Genomic DNA, 19,669 nt, shown 5'->3' with positions numbered 1-19,669 from the left:
CTGCTATGTCAGTTTCTGGTTATGATAATGTGTGTACTAACAGTGGTGAACCGATGGAGATTGGATCGGTGGCACCTCGCTCTCAAGAAAAAGACCGTCGTTTTTCGCAAGGCTTGTGTTTCTATTGCGGAAAATCTGGTCATTTCATTAAAGGCTGTGAGCTTCGTATGAAGAAAGAAAAAAAAATGGTCAGTCACGCCCGTATTGCCTGTTTAAATTCCAAGGGTATATTTTTAGCTGCTTCCACGATTGCTCAGGAAAAAATAATGGAATTTCGGGTATTTGTTGATTGCGGGTCTACACTGAATGTAATTGATGGGGGATTCGTGGAAAAACTCAATTTAAAACCTGAACCTTTATCATCCCCCATTGCTGTGGTTTCTGTGGATGGCTCCCCTTTGAAGAATATTACTCTCAAGGTCAGTGAATTTCCTCTCACTATTAATGGTGTTCACCATGAGAAATTGGATTTGGTAGTGTTGAATAACTTGCCTTCTCCAGTAATATTGGGTTTGCCCTGGTTAAAATTTCACAATCCTGTACTGGATTGGTCTACCAGTGAAATTAAATCCTGGAGCCATAAATGTTATGACAAGTGTTGTAACGGGCGTATTGCAGCTTTGGATAGGGGAGAATTGCCTGTTCCTATTCAGGATTTTTGGAGAGTTTTTTCTGATAAAGAATCGCAGGTTTTGCCTCCCCATAGAGACTATGATTGTTCTATTGAATTTGTCCCTGGAGCGACTCTTCCTAAGAGTCGTTTATTTAACCTTACTATTCCTGAGAGGAAGGCTTTGGAGGAATACATACAGACAAGTTTGGCCGCCGGTCACATTAGGCCCTCTAAGTCTCCTGTGGCGGTTGGATTTTTTTTTGTAAAAAAAAAGGACGGCGGTTTACGTCCTTGTCTGGATTTTCGTGAGATTAACAAAATTACGGTACGCAATCCTTACCCACTGCCATTGATTCCTGATCTGTTTAACCAGTTATTGGGGGCCAAGTGGTTCTCTAAAATTGACCTTAAAGGGGCATACAATCTGTTGCGCATGAAGGAGGGTGATGAATGGAAGACTGCTTTTAACACTCCTGTGGGTCATTTTGAGAATCTGGTTATGCCTTTTGGTCTTACTAATGCTCCTGCATTTTTTCAGAATCTGATTAATGACATCCTTAGACCTTTGATCGGTAAAAATGTGGTTGTGTATTTGGATGACATTTTGATTTATTCGCCAGATCTGGAGTCTCATTGGCGGAGCGTGCGTGAGGTATTACAGTTATTAATGGACAATTCGCTTTTTGCTAAGCTGGAGAAATGTGAGTTCGCTGTACAGAGAATTAGTTTTTTGGGCTACATTATCTCCAGCAAAGGTTTTGAGATGGATCCGGTTAAGGTTCAGGCTGTGCAGGAATGGCCTAGGCCTATTGGTTTGAAATCGATACAGAGGTTTTTGGGTTTCGCCAATTACTATAGAAAATTCATAAAAAAATTTTCTAGTATTGTCAAACCTCTGACTGATCTCACCAGGAAAGGTGCTGATGCGGTTCAGTGGTCTTCTGAGGCCATTGAAGCTTTTGTGTATCTCAAGGAGAGGTTCACCTCTGCTCCCATCCTTATGCAGCCTGATGTTACTAGGCCGTTTTTGGTTGAGGTTGATGCTTCCTCTGTGGGGGTTGGCGCAGTATTGTCTCAGGATAACGGGGATGGATTACATCCCTGTGCCTTTTTTTCAAAAAAATTTTTGGAGACTGAATTGAATTACGATATTGGTAATCGGGAATTATTGGCTATTAAACTCGCATTTGAACACTGGCGCCACTTCTTGGAAGGTGCGGAATTTCCCGTTCAGGTTCTTACGGATCATAAAAATCTGATATATCTTGATGCTGCCAAGCAACTGAATGCCCGTCAGGCTAGGTGGGCACTGTTTTTCTTGCGGTTTAATTTCTCCGTTACTTACATCCCTGGTACTAAGAATGTTAAGGCGGATGCCTTGTCTCGCAGTTTTTCTCCCATAGTCGGTGCTGAGAAAGAGGAAAACATTTTACAAGAAGGTGTTGTGATAGCTGCTTTAGACTCCGTTTTGGAAGATGAGATTCTTAAAGCTCAGGAGAATGCCCCATCTAACACTCCTCATGGGAGGTTGTTTGTGCCTGGGACCTTTAGGAGAGATTTGTTTGTTGAGTGTCACGAATCTCGGTTGGCAGGTCATCCCGGAATCTCTGAGACCAAGAGACTGGTGGGTCGCAGTTTTTGGTGGCCTGGATGGCAGAAGGAAGTCATTAAGTGGGTGCGCCAATGTACTATATGTGCTAGATCTAAGTCCTCACATACTCCTGCTGCGGGGTTACTTTGTCCTTTGGAGGTCCCCAGTGCTCCTTGGACACATTTGGCTATGGACTTTATAACTGACCTTCCCCCCTCTGAGGGTTTTACTGTCATCTGGGTGGTCGTGGACCGTTTTAGCAAGATGTGTCACTTGGTTCCCTTCGTCAAACTGCCCTGCGCTAAAACTCTCGCTAAGGCCTTTGTCAAGGAAATTGTCAGACTTCATGGCGTTCCTACTGACATTGTTTCTGATAGGGGTCCTCAGTTCGTGGCTCGTTTTTGGCGTGCCTTTTGTGACAGGTTGGGAATTCATTTGTCGTTTTCGTCCGGATATCATCCTGAATCTAATGGCCAGACAGAAAGGAAAAACCAGGATGTTGAGCAGTTCTTGCGTTGTTTTGTGGCAGACAATCAAGAGGGGTGGTCTGAGTTTCTGCCACTTGCTGAATTTGCTCTGAACAATCATACATCTTCTTCTGCTGGTTGTTCGCCTTTTTTTTGTTGTTCTGGGAGACATCCGTCGTTTGGGTCGTTCTCCAAGTTGGGATCTGCCGTGCCTGAGGAGGAGAATTTTTCCGGTGATTTGGAAAGAGTTTGGACGGATGTGCGTGGTAATCTTCAGGAGGCCAACAGAAAATCTAAATGGATATGAATAGCGGTACCAGAGCGCCAATAACAGGGCAAAAATATTAAAAGGACTGATTTATTAATATACACACAACGCGTTTCGGTGGACACAGCCACCTTCATCAGGTGTGACAAGCAGCAAACAATTGATCCTTATATACATTTGACTAGGTATACAATTACTTAAAAGGGGCGGGGCCAGATACAGAGTAATACCTCTATATTAACCCCTTGAGTTCATATATGCTCAATAGAGTAAAAAGGATTGTTATAAAATAATGCCTAATGAAGCATATAGGGTTCTTATAAAAAGGATTCGCTGTAAAAAAACAACAACTTGTGAATCCTATAATCTTAATACTTCATAGGATATATTGTCATCTACCACCCTATATTTTAGATTATATAAAAAAATAATAATAATTTTTACATACAACATAAAACAATGCATAAATATAAAGTATAAAATTACAATCAGTTTCTATCATTATAATTAGGAAAAGTAGACGAAGAAAGGAAAGAGAAAAAAAAAAAAAAGCAAAAAAAACAAAAAAAAAAATAAATTTTTTTTTTTTTTTTCTTTCTTTTCTCTTTTTCTTCCTTTCCTTTCTTTTCCTTTAAATTTTCTCTCCCCTCTCTCTCTCTCCTCCCTCCTCCCCTCCCTCTCTCCTTTCCCCTCTTCCCTCCTTCTCTCTCTCCTCCCCCCTCCTCCTCCATATAAAAGATATATATAATAAATTTGCTAAAATATGAAAACAATTATTTAAAAAGTTGTCTTCTCTATATTAAGGTTCAAACCTTCAGGAGACAAGGTTCCCATTTTGAAAATCCAATAATTTTCACGTGTAATGAGACGATTTAGTCTATCAGGGTGTGTATCAACTATATGATCAATGATAGTTTTAGGTTATTAGGATTTTTTTGATGTTCTTTTAAGAAATGATTAGAAACACTATGTAGGGGAAAGCCGTTTCTAATATTTTGGCGATGTTTATTTAATCTGGAGTGCATTTCCTGGATAGTGCGGCCAATGTATTGCAGGCCGCAGGTGCACTGGAGCAGATAGATCACATATGAGGACTGACATGTAAGTCTAAAGCGAATGGGATATATCTCTCCAGTGACCGCAGAGACGAATGTTTTGGCTCCGTTATCAATGGATTGACAGCATAAGCATTTAGGGACATTACATTTATAACATCCATTATTGCTAATAGGAACTGAATGGTTCGGTCTTCTACCAATTGTTGTATTGCTAGGGGCTATATAGTTTCCTAGATTTTTACTCCTCCGATATATGACATGAGGAAATTCCGGTAAATGACCAGTTAATATTGGATCATTACTTAAAATGAACCAGTATTTTTTTAATAAACTGGATAACACTTGCGTAGGTTTACCATAGGTAGTAATCAGATTTAAACTGAAATCGCTGTATGGCTCTTGGCTGGTATTCTTGGATTTGTTGATACACAGGTTCTGTGATAGGGATCTAGTTTTGGAGAAAGCATCCTCTAATAATTTCCGGGGGTATCCCTTAGCTCTAAAACGTTTTTGTAAAACCTTAGATTCCAGAAAAAAATCCGAATCATGTGTACAATTTTTTCTGACACGCCAATATTGACCGTATGGAATATTTCTAATCCAGCTGGGTAGATGGCCACTGTCAAATTCAAGATAGCTATTTACATCCACTTCCTTAAAGTGGGTAGATGTGGATATTTTACCCGAATTGTCTATATTTATCTGAAGGTCAAGATATTGAATATTACTCTCAGATATGGTAGAGGTAAAGGAAAGACCCCAGTCGTTAGAGTTTAATTCATCAATAAATTTGGCAGCCTCCACAGTATTTCCCCTCCATATAATAAACAGATCGTCTATAAAGCGGCGGTACATAACGATGGATTTATCGGCGCCGAGGGATTGCGCGATGTGGATAGACTCGAATGCCCCCATATATAGATTTGCATAACTGGGGGCAAACCTCGTCCCCATCGCGCAGCCCCTCAGCTGCCGATACATCACCCCCTCAAAAGAAAATACATTGTTCTCAAGAATGAAAGTTATACCCCTCAATAAAAAGTTTTTTTGAGGATCTTGTAAGTTAGGGTCCTCATCTAGGAATTTTTTAATTGCCTGTAAACCCAATACATGTGTGATATTGGAATAAAGAGAGCTTATATCGAGTGTAATAAGAAGACAGCCTGGAAGAGGGGGTAATTCTCTCAATAGTCTAATTAAATGTGTGGAATCCTTTAAATGAGAATCTAGGGATAAAACGTACTTCTGTAAAAAAAGATCAATATAGTGGGATAAGTTGGATGTGATAGAATTAATACCAGAAATAATAGGACGTCCAGGGGGATTAAATTTATCTTTATGAATTTTGGGTAAAAAATAAAAATAAGGGACTTTGAATTTTTTAATGTCTAAAAAGGATTTTTCTTTTTTATTTTTTTATTGAGGAAGCCAGGAAAGGAAAGGAAGAAAAAGAGAAAAGAAAGAAAAAAAAAAAAAAAAATTTTTATTTTTTTTTTTTGCTTTTTTTTTTTTTTTTCTCTTTCCTTTCTTCGTCTACTTTTCCTAATTATAATGATAGAAACTGATTGTAATTTTATACTTTATATTTATGCATTGTTTTATGTTGTATGTAAAAATTATTATTATTTTTTTATATAATCTAAAATATAGGGTGGTAGATGACAATATATCCTATGAAGTATTAAGATTATAGGATTCACAAGTTGTTGTTTTTTTACAGCGAATCCTTTTTATAAGAACCCTATATGCTTCATTAGGCATTATTTTATAACAATCCTTTTTACTCTATTGAGCATATATGAACTCAAGGGGTTAATATAGAGGTATTACTCTGTATCTGGCCCCGCCCCTTTTAAGTAATTGTATACCTAGTCAAATGTATATAAGGATCAATTGTTTGCTGCTTGTCACACCTGATGAAGGTGGCTGTGTCCACCGAAACGCGTTGTGTGTATATTAATAAATCAGTCCTTTTAATATTTTTGCCCTGTTATTGGCGCTCTGGTACCGCTATTCATATCCATTTATTGTCCCTTTCCCCCTGTTGGGGTGCGGTAGAGCTGCCTTTAATCGATTGTTCTTTCACCTGTGGGAGGAATTTAATTAGAATCACTACCCTGGTTTTCCAAGCTGCGCTGCCCTAACCCCTCCGGAACGCTGCCGGGGGTGTTGGTGAAGCTGGGCGTCCATCTCGGCGTTACATGCAACTAACCTGACCACGTGATCCACCACCGAGAGATCAGGATCTGTGAACGCCGCTGGAAATAGATGACAGCCACCAACAGAGCGGAGCTTGTGGAGCTTTACACTGGGGTTGTGCAGAGGTGCACAACTTCATAAGGTTAGTAGCCATCCTCACACCCCTCTAACAATTGCAATACTGAGTCACCCATTGCGCCTTGTTCTCTCCTCTCTTTACATATTGAGTCTGCTATTGCTGGGGGCTTAGCCTCAAGACCAGGAGCTGCAAATTGGGCGACTCAGATTATTCAACACATCGAGAGACGGAAAAATCTTGCAGAATCGTCAACAGATAAGAACTGTGTTTAAGACTTTAAAATCTAAATTGCTGGATCATTATGGACTTTTATGTGACCAATAGAGAGAAATTTAGATTATCTCTGATCATTACAGCCCTTAGTAAAGACTCTAAAGATGGCGACAGATGCATATATACTAATCCAACTATGCTGAATGATACAGATCAAAAAAGGTTACGTGGACTGTTTTTGAACTTAGAAAATAATAGCAAAATAGAAATAACTAATCACGTAGACACGATGTTTTTAGAACATTACATTAAGGATAACATAATACCCAAGGGATTGAGAATGAATCTCAACTCATCCTTTCCTCAGGATATTGTTTTTACTGAAAGATGGGACAGGTGTATTTCTGATTGCTCAACAACACTGATCAGATTGTTGATTGATAAAAGGAATACTCTGGCTATGCATGCTTTAGAAACAATAGCTAAAATTAAAGGGGATTTGGAGTTCTTTTCTTCATCTGCGGAATATTTTGCCACAGATAATGAGGTAAATCTAAGACTGGCTAAGTTTGAAAATGATTTAATAAATAAAAAAGCCAAAAAATATGAAAGAGATATAAAAGACTCTAAAAAAGAAAAAATCCAATCACCACTTCAAATTTCACCTGTTCCCATCATCTCTATGCAGAGAACAACTAGGGATAATCCATCATCCCCTATTCTAAGCAATGATCCTGATAACCATACAAAACAAGTGAATAGTTTTCAAAAACAGTTTTTTATGAATAAAAAACAACAAGCAATATATGAGACTCATAAAAAGAAGTTATCCATTAACAATAATTACAAGAAAAATACTGCATTTAATTCTAATTTGGAAAAAAATAATGACCTTATAATAGAGGGAATGTGTATGGAAATTACTCCTCCCTCCATACTGATTACTGATCCACCTATTTTATCCACACAAGCAGCAGATGTAGAATTTATTGCTAATCCGTCTACTATTTCCACACAAGTAGCAGATATTGATGAACTGAACTTCACATTACATATTAACACACAGGAGATATCCCATAGTGGATCTAATATCTCAGAGCTTTCTAGTGCAATACAGACTCCTATTGCTGGGGAGTCATCTGGTCAGATCCCGATAGCGGATACACTGAATATTTTAAATCAAGGGAGACCTTCTGATAAAACAAATGGTATAAACCACATAAAACCCCCTATAAACAGAATGACATCCTTGGAATTATCTCCGATTTTGAATGAAAATAGTATCTTGATAAATCCTCAAACACAGAATGCAGTTGCATCTCAAACTAATAAAACGAAAATTACACATTTTTTTCACGTGGTCCCCGGACGTTGTCCAAAACGAAAAAGAAATTTAGGGGATGTAGAGGGAGTGGAAAAACCCGAGGCCTCAATAACAAAAATAGTCCAAATGCCGAAATTGAGACACAATCCAAATATAAAGAAAATGAAATCTTGCCAATAAACCAGAATACAAATTCCCTGCAGATAGAAACCCCTATCGGTTGTGGGGGCATTTTTAATATTTCTAGCTATGTGCTATCTGAAGCTGAACGATCCTTGTTAGGTCGAGGATTATCTTTCTGTCCAGCTGTCCCATTTAATAATTTCACTTTGTTCTGTGATTTAAATGAATTTATACGGAAATTGACACTAAAAAGACATTTTCTATTGGAAGATAAGAGAAAATCACATCCTATTAGTTCATGCTCAACAGTATCCCCCTCCATTCAAGAATCTAATATACCAGGCCCCCCATTACTGGACCCTTTCACTCATGTAAATGTGAAGGGGAAAAATAATTTTTATCCATTACATCACAAAGGTTCACACCTTGAAACTTTCCAACAATTAATTTTGAGGGACCTTAGGACATTCCCCCCAATTTCTAAAAAAGTGAATAACTTGAGCTACCAGGAGAAATGTGCATTAAAAACCCTTCAGGATAATAAAGAAATAATTATAAAGAGAGCAGATAAGGGAGGGGGGACTGTGATAATGAACAGGGGCTGGTACATCAAGGAGGGCCTCAGAATCTTAGACGACTCAAACTACTACGTGAAATTAGAAGCAGACCCATCTGTAACCATTTTTTTGGAGTACAAAGGACTTGTAGCAGGGGCCTCTACAGCTGGCTTCCTCAATAAAAAAGAAAAATCCTTTTTAGACATTAAAAAATTCAAAGTCCCTTATTTTTATTTTTTACCCAAAATTCATAAAGATAAATTTAATCCCCCTGGACGTCCTATTATTTCTGGTATTAATTCTATCACATCCAACTTATCCCACTATATTGATCTTTTTTTACAGAAGTACGTTTTATCCCTAGATTCTCATTTAAAGGATTCCACACATTTAATTAGACTATTGAGAGAATTACCCCCTCTTCCAGGCTGTCTTCTTATTACACTCGATATAAGCTCTCTTTATTCCAATATCACACATGTATTGGGTTTACAGGCAATTAAAAAATTCCTAGATGAGGACCCTAACTTACAAGATCCTCAAAAAAACTTTTTATTGAGGGGTATAACTTTCATTCTTGAGAACAATGTATTTTCTTTTGAGGGGGTGATGTATCGGCAGCTGAGGGGCTGCGCGATGGGGACGAGGTTTGCCCCCAGTTATGCAAATCTATATATGGGGGCATTCGAGTCTATCCACATCGCGCAATCCCTCGGCGCCGATAAATCCATCGTTATGTACCGCCGCTTTATAGACGATCTGTTTATTATATGGAGGGGAAATACTGTGGAGGCTGCCAAATTTATTGATGAATTAAACTCTAACGACTGGGGTCTTTCCTTTACCTCTACCATATCTGAGAGTAATATTCAATATCTTGACCTTCAGATAAATATAGACATTTCGGGTAAAATATCCACATCTACCCACTTTAAGGAAGTGGATGTAAATAGCTATCTTGAATTTGACAGTGGCCATCTACCCAGCTGGATTAGAAATATTCCATATGGTCAATATTGGCGTGTCAGAAAAAATTGTACCCATGATTCGGATTTTTTTCTGGAATCTAAGGTTTTACAAAAACGTTTTAGAGCTAAGGGATACCCCCGGAAATTATTAGAGGATGCTTTCTCCAAAACTAGATCCCTATCACAGAACCTGTGTATCAACAAATCCAAGAATACCAGCCAAGAGCCAAACAACGATTTCAGTTTAAATCTGATTACTACTTATGGTAAACCTACGCAAGTGTTATCCAGTTTATTAAAAAAATACTGGCTCATTTTAAGTAATGATCCAATATTAACTGGTCATTTACCGGAATTTCCTCATGTCATATCGGAGGAGTAAAAATCTAGGAAACTATATAGCCCCTAGCAATACAACAATTGGTAGAAGACCGAACCATTCAGCTCCTATTAGCAATAATGGATGTTATAAATGTAATGTCCCTAAATGCTTATGCTGTCAATCCATTGATAACGGAGCCAAAACATTCGTCTCTGCGGTCACTGGAGAGATATATCCCATTCGCTTTAGACTTACATGTCAGTCCTCATATGTGATCTATCTGCTCCAGTGCACCTGCGGCCTGCAATACATTGGCCGCACTATCCAGGAAATGCACTCCAGATTAAATAAACATCGCCAAAATATTAGAAACGGCTTTCCCCTACATAGAGTTTCTAATCATTTCTTAAAAGAGCATCAAAAAAATCCTAATAACCTAAAACTAACTATCATTGATCATATAGTTGATACACACCCTGATAGACTAAATCGTCTCATTACACGTGAAAATTATTGGATTTTCAAAATGGGAACCTTGTCTCCTGAAGGTTTGAACCTTAATATAGAGAAGACAACTTTTTAAATAATTGTTTTCATATTTTAGCAAATTTATTATATATATCTTTTATATGGAGGAGGAGGGGAGAGGAGAGAGAGAAGGAGGGAAGAGGGGAAAGGAGAGAGGGAGGGGAGGAGGGAGGAGAGAGAGAAAGGAGAAAAAATTTAAAGAAAATTTATTTTTTTTTTTGGGATTTTTTTTTTTTTTGGAATTTTTTATTTTTTTTATTTATTTTTTCTCTTTTTTTTCTCTTTCCTTTCTTCGTCTACTTTTCCTAATTACAATGATAGAAACTGATTGTAATTTTATACTTTATATTTATGCATTGTTTTATGTTGTATGTAAAAATTATTATTATTATTTTTTTATATAATCTAAAATATAGGGTGGTAGATGACAATATATCCTATGAAGTATTAAGATTATAGGATTCACAAGTTTTTTTTTTTTTTTTTTTACAGCGAATCCTTTTTATAAGAACCCTATATGCTTCATTAGGCATTATTTTATAACAATCCTTTTTACTCTATTGAGCATATATGAACTCAAGGGGTTAATATAGAGGTATTACTCTGTATCTAGCCCCGCCCCTTTTAAGTAATTGTATACCTAGTCAAATGTATATAAGGATCAATTGTTTGCTGCTTGTCACACCTGATGAAGGTGGCTGTGTCCACCGAAACGCGTTGTGTGTATATTAATAAATCAGTCCTTTTAATATTTTTGCCCTGTTATTGGCGCTCTGGTACCGCTATTCATATTCACTGATTCACCTTCTGGGAGGGTCTTTCTGGACGGAGCAAGGACGAGCTAGCCGGCCAGGACATTCCTACCACCCTGGATGACCTGGTGTCACAAGCTACCCGGATTGACATCAGTTTCTTGGAATGAGCTAAGGAGACTACCCGGGAGAGAAGATTTCCTCATCTTGCTTCTGTTTTCCAGAAACCTGCCTCCCAACCAGCAACTCCCCGGGCACGCTCGCCCGAACCCATGCAGATCGACCAGACCAAGATGGTCAAGTCTCGCCAAGAAACACGCAGAGCCGAGGGGAGCTATTTTTACTGTGGTAGTAAGGAGCATCTGATCCGTTCCTGTCCGGTGAAGCCAGGAAACTCCAGCGTCTAGGACCGCTCGGAGGAGAGGTTGTCCTAAGCAAGAGTAAATCCACTCTGCATTTTCCGTGGAGAGGCGTGTGCACCTACCAGTGATGATTGCCCCAGTGGAACTGAAAACACGCTCAGACACCACACTAGCAGCCAGGCAGGCCAGCACCTCCAAGGCATATAAGGAGAGGTTGGGCCAAGTGTTCAGTTTAGACACCCAATAATTAAAGGGAACTGAAGCGTCAGAAAGGACGCACGTATGGTCACTTAAGTAACCCTTGACCATGTTCTGCAACTTATCCCTCCTTGGCATTATTACAGGCACAGATAGCCCTTGCTGTTGTGCTGGTTTACTGAAAATAGCCCAATTTGTGCACATTTTCCTCCACCTCCATTGGAGCTGATGTTCGTGTCTCTCCCCATTATCCCTTAGTGTAGAAAAGAGCTGGTACCTCTGCCACCAGCATTGTCTGAGGGTGACGTTTTCAGCAACTGATCTACAACGGCCCTCTTGAACGATTCCATTGTAAAACTCTTTGGTGACTCCAAAAGGAAAGAAGGAAATTTCTCCTTGTACCGTGGATCGAGAAAGGTGGCCAAGCAGTATAGGTTGTTGGATAAAATGTAAATCACGCGAGGGTCTTGCCACAGACACTTACACATGAACTGTGCCATGTGGGCCAAGATGCAAAAAGGCAAATATTCTGTGTCCCCAAAAGTACCCATCCTCTCCTCACGCTGACTCGCCTTCTCCTCCACCTCCTCGTTCTCCTCTCCAGCCCATCCAGCCTGGACAGACATGAAGCTTGGGTTGGGTGTCCCCTCTATAGCATTACAAGTCCCCTCATCACCCATTGTTGCCTCAGAATATTGAGTGGGCTGGGTAGTAACACCCATTGGGAAATCTGGCTCCATACCAACATGCTGGGCACTCAAAGCTTCCTCTCTGAGATTATGCAGTGATTGTTTCAAGAGACACAGCTGCGGGATGGTTATGCTAATAATAGCCTGATCACTGCTCACGAGGTGTGTGCAGTACTCAAAGTTGAAGAGGAAACGAGACTGGTGATTGATGAGCTTAGACCCAAAAAGTCACCAGGTCTGGATGGCTTAACATCCGAGTTCTTTAGGACCTTTAGGGACTATTTAGTCCCTCTCTTGACTCGGGTGTTTAATGAGTGTCTCTCCTCAGGCACTCTGCCGAGATCATTAAGGAGGTCAGCTTTGATCATTTTGTCGAAGGCTAAGGATCCGTCACGCATTGATAATTGGCATCCCATAGCACTTCTCAATGTGAACAGGAAGATTTTGGCTAAGATACTTTTCAACAGGCTGGTGAAGTTTGCACCCCGGCTCCTTTCGAAGGCTCAGCACTGTTGCGTTCCTGGCAGTAGCACTTTTACTGCTGTTCTTGTTGTCCAAGAGGCCATGGAGCAAGGCAGGGCAGGCCTTTGGAAGGGGTTCTTGCTGACCCTGGATCAGGCAAAAGCCTTTGATAGGGTTAACCATGAGTACCTCTGGTCCACTCTTGAGGTATGGTCTGCCTGGAGGGTTTGTGGACTGGCTTAAGACCTTGTATGCAAAGGCTGAGACTTTCCCTCTGGTAAATGGGTGGATTGGACAACCTTTCAGGGTAGGATCTGGTGTCCGTCAGGGCTGTCCTCTTAGCCTTTTGCTTTACGCCTTTGCAGTTGATCCCATTCTCAGAAGGTTCGATTGTGGATCGTTGGCAGGGGTGCGGATGGGCAGGGCGGCGCCGGAGGCTATCCTGAGGGGTGGCCTATGCGGACGATGTCACCGTCTTTGTTTCTTCGCAAGAGGATGCAATAGTGGTGATGCCAGAAGTGGAGCGCTACTCTGAGGCATCCGGGTCCAAGGTCAACCAGGATAAGTGTGAAAGTCTCTGGCTGGGAGGCAGAGAACCGGGGTTTGATCTTCCGGACAACCTCCCCGAACACCAAGAACACGCCAAAGTTCTGGGCACTGAATTCAGCCAGGGTGATTACCCCATGAAAAACCGGGAAGGCAGAATCAAAAGGTGTCGCCCAAAGAGTGGACCAATGGAAGGGTTGGTCTTTGACCCTGAGGGAAAGGGTTGGCCTGTGCAAAGCTTTCCTGCTCCCCTTGATAATCTACCTAGGCAGCATCTGTGTCTTGCCAGAGCCTCTTTGGACACGGGTCTACAGTCTGTTCTTCCAGATGTTATGGGGGAATAGACTGAACCTAGTCAAGCGGGAGGTCACTTACCGCACAAGGAGACTAGGGTGGTTGGATATGGTGAGCTCCGTGGTGTTCCTAGTGAACACCTTCTTGAAAGTTAACGTGGCAAACCTCTGGAAAGAGAGGGCTCCTCCGTGGGTATTATCCTGCAAAGGATGGTTTCAGCCTTTCTTCCAGGAATGGGAGACAGGGGGAAGATTGATGGATCTTCGCACACCGCATGGGCATCTCCCTGCTTTTGTTACCCTGGTTCTGAAAATGATCCACCGGTAAGGTCTGGGAATGTGGGAGGTGAGGTCCCTCCCGAGGAAACTCCTCGATAGGAGGGTCTTGCCTTCTCATTTTCAGAGTCCATTGGTCCTCAAGGACTGCCCAAGTCAGGATCTGGAGGTTGGGTTGAGTTTGTTAAATTCTAGCAGGATCCCCAAGAAGTACTGGGACTTGACTTGGCACTACTCCCGTGAGGCTTGTGCTAACATACTGGAAAGCATGAATCAATTCATACTTCATTGTCCCTTTAATACAGAGGTGTACAACAGGGTGGGAGTTAACATTGGTTGGCCGTGGCTGGCTACTCTGTTCTATGCCGGGTGGGCCTATGGAGCGTTCGGAGACCTTGGGAGAAGGGACCGAACCATTTCATTCATAGAAAGTGTAGTGGCCAGGTATTTCACGTGGAACACACAAGTCTTAGTTTCGATGCAGAGTAAAATCCTCAGTGTAGATGAAGTTTGGAGGAACATCCTAGGTGACCTGGTGAAGGTACGTTTTCTGGAGTATGAAAGACTGGGTGCCCGGAGGGCGGCCCGTCTCTGGAGGGGCTTTTCCTTCAGGGTGCCTTAGTCCGGTAGTACTGCTATATCCTGGTGGTGGGCTGATGTCTTCTCACCCTAGATTTTTGTTTTGTATTTATGTCTCCTGAATAGAAGGTTTTCAAGCATCGAACTTGAGCCTTGCATGGTGAGTGAGTATGTAGGTTGCCTTTGCCCTGGCCTCTGCTCAACTTAGTATGGCAGATGCTACAGACTACAATGTTTTTCTCTGAAGGACTTTCAGAAAAAAAAATTCCACACAGCAGCTGAACGCCCCCTTGCCCTGACTTGGCGCACAGCAAGGGTGCTCTTGGGAACAGTTGACCCAGTTCTCACTCTGGGCAAATCACGACCCCTTGGTGCCTGTGTTGGTGCTACTTATCCATCTTCCTCTGTGCTGCTGTCAAGGCTATGCATGCCAACGGTCCAGGTCGGATCAGTGGACTCATCATCGACTACCTCGTCTTCCATCTAATCCTCCTTCCCAGTTGACATTGTAGGCTGACTTGATAGCAACTGTGTCTCATCATTAGCCTCCACCTCTGGAGACTAAAAATGACGTTCCGCCAAGTGGCTTTCTTCTGGCCATAGGTCCTCAAATATTTGAGCATCAACGCACGCCACCTTCTCTTGTCCCTCTTCAATGCTGCACGGTGATAGTCCAGAGCCAACCAAAGGATACGTACCAAACAGATCCTCGGAGTGGCCAAGTTTGGGGTCATATGTATCCTGTGACTGATAATGGTTGGAGGAAGGAGAACCAGCTTCAGGATTGGATGGGCCTGTCTTCTGTGTATCCACAGTAGACTGTGTGGTCGTGGAAGATTTGTTGCTACTTGACAAATGTGTAGAGGCCTTGTCTGCTATCCATGACAGAATCTGCTCTTGCTCTTCTGGCTTCCACACACGTTTACGTTCCAAACCGGGAAATTTTTCCAAGAACATAGTGGATGCATCAAGCTTCATCTAACCTGACACAGACAGAGTGCCTTCTCGCGCACCACTGAAAACACCACGTCCACGTCCCATAACAGGCTTTTTTGGCATTTTGGGTTTTGTTGACAAATTTTCAGATGTTGATGGCACAAGCCAAGCTAGCTGTCACAGCCAAAATAGTGGGTAAAATGGCCTGGTGCATGCTTTGTAGCAGGCAGTAGGAAATGTTTGGACTACTGCTTTGTGTAGGGAACGCTTTTTTAAGTGGACTAATATGGACAGAAGGTAGGCTCTGACCCCTAAAACAGCAGGGAAAATAGACCGGTGCTAAAAAAAAAAGGCAGCACAAAATGCTACTTCTGTGTGTGCTGGAAAATATTGCTTTGCCTCTGACAAGAGCTGTTTTAAAATTGACACTGGAAGAACACATAATCTCTCCCTCCTTGTACTCTGACTTTGCTGTGTGCCTTCAGCTCTGAAAAGAGCTATTTTTTGGTGGTATTATGGAGCTAGTGAGCAGCATCTTTAAACACAGAACTAGTATACATTGCAGGTAGCCCTTAAAAGGGCTTTTGTTTTATCAAAAGGCCTAAACACTCTCCCTAACAGCTCAGCGATCTCTTCCTATGCTTATAGAATGCAGGCTCCAGATGCAATGTGCACAAAATGGCGGCGGAAGCAGGGTTTAAATAGACCCTATGAAGCTGGGTGGCCAGCCAATCACAGTAATGCCACAACCAAGATGTCTACGGCATTACTGTGATTGGTTATGAAGCCCAGCATGTTTAGTGGCTGCAAAGGAGGCACCAAAACTGCAGGGCGGGACATCCGAACATAGCGAAGAGAGTACACAAATACTCGCAATATAACTAGCAACCCGAATACCGTACTATCCGTGGGTATAGCGAATAGTAACGACTACACTCGCTCATCACTAACGATCAGCTCTAATCCAGCCATCTTCACCATTCTCATTATACAAGTATAAACCATATAATTCTGGTGGATAAATCAAGACCGAACACAAGACCTTCACAGCCGTATACACATCATAGGGGAGATCTCATGACACCTTCTCTCCATCTACCTGATGATCCTGAGGAACATTGGGATCTTCTTGTTTACAGTCCTGTGGAAGAAGAGGATGTGGACATCTCTCTGGTGTTGTCTTCTTACTGGATAGATCTGGAGGAAACGCATACAGGGACTGAATTCATTCTTTACATACAGATAATTATAGGCCGTGTGTATTCAGTCCTGTCTATTACCTGGTGATGTGAGGGGCTGGGGAACCGTCATCATGATGTCCTTGTACAGATCTTTGTGTCCTTCTAAATACTCCCACTCCTCCATGGAGAAATAGACAGCGACATCCTGACATCTTCTAGGAACCTGACACATACAATGATACAGTCATCCCCCTGATCCCTTCATAGCTTTACTATAAAATGTCCCAGCATTCCCAGCAGTGTCACCTCTCCAGTCAGCAGCTCAATCATCTTGTAGGTGAGTTCTAGGATCTTCTGGTCATTGATGTCCTCATGTATCAGGGGGTGAGGTGGAAGCTCCATGATTGGGCTCAGGGGTCTTCCCCATCCCTCAGACACAGGGTCCTGACAGCACTCACTAGAGGTCTTCTTTACTACTGTGTAATCCTGATTATGGAGAGACACATTAATAAATCTCACTACAGACATTTCCAGAGTCCTCACCTCTCCAGTTCTGTCCATCTGTTATTCCCATAGATAAGAATGATGTAATGTGACGTCATCAGAATCTCTCACCTCTCCAGTAAGCCGGAAGAGGATCTCTAGGGTGAGGTGTAATATCATCTCCGCCATCTTGTCTGTGTCCATATCCATCTTTGATGCGTAATTAAGGAAAATTCTCTTATATAGAAGATCTTCACTAAGAGGATCCGATATTGTAGAGACCTGAATGAGAAGTTGAGCAGATGTAAAGTCATAAAAATCCTGTGTAATAATACAATTACTGGAGATAATAAGGGAAACATTTGAGGAGATTTAAGTTTTACAGTATTTAGCTTTCTTCTTTACATCTACTGTAGTAATAAAATCTATATGTTTTAGGCCACAGACAACAAGCAGTTCCTTCCTTCGAGTCAGCAAGTGAATACCTTTCTCAGACTCATCTTCCTTATTGCTAATTCTCGTCTCATTTACCGACACTGGAATCGGCATTAGCAATACTGCAGGAGATATTCATTACACGTGACATGAGAAATAACTATGGCTCTATAAACGTATTTGGCCAGAGTCCGTCACTGACTACATCTCCACAGGCCGTCTATATGAATGTTTCCCGTCTTCACCGGACTTTCATTTTCTATCACGTTAGATCTCAGGTCTGATTCACACTCAGAAGTTTGAGGCATTTATAAAAGATTGTTTGTAAGACCACAAAGACAGGAGTTATTTGATACCAAAGTTTCCATGTACAGAGTTTATGGGGTTTATTTCTGGCCTTAGGCTTTCCTATATTACAAGAAAAACTCCATAAAAAAAAGCAGATATTAAAATCAGAAAATAAGAGGAATGATCCAGTGTATCAGGCTATAAACTTAAATAAAACATAGCTTTTATTGAGCCATTAAAAAATGCTGCTACCACCATAATAAGTCTTAGTGCACACAAGGATCACAGCTGTCTCGACCTATGCGTTTCGACGTGCAGTCTTAATCATGGTCTGTCTGAACTGTGGACCTGTGAGCATATAAAGGTAGGTTGTAATTAAAGATAATAGTTATCATGTGCTCACTAGTCTCTGTGGTCAGTATGATTACCATAGACAAAAGGGAAATAAAAAGGTTAGTGACACATTATTATTACCCTCTAAAATTAATATCATTGACATGTAGAAAAAACAAAAATATTTGTGATTCAAATATAGAATGAATATAAAAACTAGCGATATACCATGTCCAAGGTGGAAACAAAACTGTCATTAATATTGTAGCATTAGATCCTGCCTGAGATTCAATCCAAAGGGTACTCGGGTTTCTAACATAAAAATCCAATATGGTTCCCTATTTAGCAGTTTGCGTCTATGGTCTCCCCCCCCGGATAGGTCTATACACTCTTTCTATGCCTTGAAATTTCAGTGTTGAAACTTCCCATTTATGGAACGTTCGGAAGTGTGTTGACGCTGCTGAAATATTTGTGGCCAAAGGATTAACCGCATCAGATATGTGTCCTCTAATCCGTAGTTTTAAAGGGCCGGTAGTACAACCAATGTATTGGATCTTACATGTAATATATTCAACAAGGTATATAAGCCAGAGTGTGCAGCAATTAATAAGGTCATGTATTTTGTATATACGATTATTATGCAGTGAGGTAAACATATCCTTTGTCACTGTGTGTGAACACGCTTTACAGCGGCTCGCTCCGCATTTGAAAAAAACACTAAGGTTTAACCAGGTAGTAGATTCAGAATTCCTATGCTCTTCACTCAGGAAAAGACTGGGGGACAGGATGGTACCACAGCCACAAACCGAATATCCTTGGTAAGAATATTATTAAGCCCCAGATCCTGGTGTAACATTGTATGTATTTCTTTATAATGGACACCACTTTGTTATACTGCGGACTATAAGTTGTAGAGAAGTTTCACATCCCAAATCTTTTTTTCGCTCCTTATTTTTGGGAAGATCCTTACGTTCTAGGCTCGATGCCATTTTGTATGATTTTATAAGATTCCAATCAAGATAACATTTTTTTGCCAATCTGTCACAAACTTCTCTGGCTTCCATATCAAACGCAGTATTATCAGTACAATTTTGTTTCGCCCTAATTAATTCCCCATATGGAATATTGCGCGTGATATGCAGCAGGTGGTAAGAATTGGCCTGCAGAATACTGTTACTGGCAGTCTCTTTTCTATAGGGTGCTATTTTTACTGTATTGAGATATTTGTCACCGTTCAATTTAAGATCCAAAAAATGCATTTCTCTAGAATCAAAACAATGTGTGAATCTCAAATTGAAATCATTGTTGTTGAGATTTTCTGCAAATTTCAACGCCTCCTCCTGTGTGCCTCCCCACATCAGGAGGAGGTCGTCGATAAATCGACCGTACCATGTGATTTTTGGGCAGTAAATATTGCTCTCATTGTAAATGTGTTGCTCCTCCCATTTGGACATTAATCCAATGACAGTGAAAATTTGCTAACCATACTTACTCCTCTTCTTCGTAAAAAAAAAAAATTGATTGTCAAAGCAGAAATAATTATGAT

The 19,669-nt window shown here is 41.0% G+C and overlaps 2 protein-coding genes and 1 pseudogene across 2 annotated transcripts in view; 1 reads left to right on the top strand and 2 right to left on the bottom strand.

Annotated features, from left to right (window-relative positions):
- Window positions 1-19,669, top strand: part of LOC141182572 (uncharacterized) — a 449,915-nt pseudogene that overhangs the window by 297,441 nt on the left and 132,805 nt on the right.
- Window positions 1-19,669, bottom strand: part of LOC141182573 (uncharacterized) — a 258,948-nt gene that overhangs the window by 158,889 nt on the left and 80,390 nt on the right. The gene's annotated exons all lie outside the window — the stretch shown is intronic.
- LOC141182574 (uncharacterized) overlaps window positions 1-19,669 on the bottom strand; it is a 33,601-nt gene that overhangs the window by 6,314 nt on the left and 7,618 nt on the right. The window contains exons 3-6 of the mRNA XM_073660727.1: window positions 17,200-17,349; window positions 16,891-17,070; window positions 16,684-16,807; window positions 16,503-16,600 (exon numbers count right to left, since the gene is read on the bottom strand). Of these exons, the coding sequence (XP_073516828.1) occupies window positions 16,503-16,600; window positions 16,684-16,807; window positions 16,891-17,070; window positions 17,200-17,277 (480 nt within the window). The 5' untranslated portion in view covers window positions 17,278-17,349. The remainder of the gene's footprint in view (window positions 1-16,502; window positions 16,601-16,683; window positions 16,808-16,890; window positions 17,071-17,199; window positions 17,350-19,669) is intronic.

The sequence above is a fragment of the Phyllobates terribilis genome, unplaced genomic scaffold (assembly GCF_046119375.1).
Source record: "Phyllobates terribilis strain yellow unplaced genomic scaffold, ASM4611937v1 Scaffold_35__1_contigs__length_13245226, whole genome shotgun sequence".
NCBI classification, from domain to species: domain Eukaryota; kingdom Metazoa; phylum Chordata; class Amphibia; order Anura; family Dendrobatidae; genus Phyllobates; species Phyllobates terribilis.
Note: the sequence above shows the minus strand (reverse complement) of the source record. Positions and strands in the feature narration are given on the sequence as shown.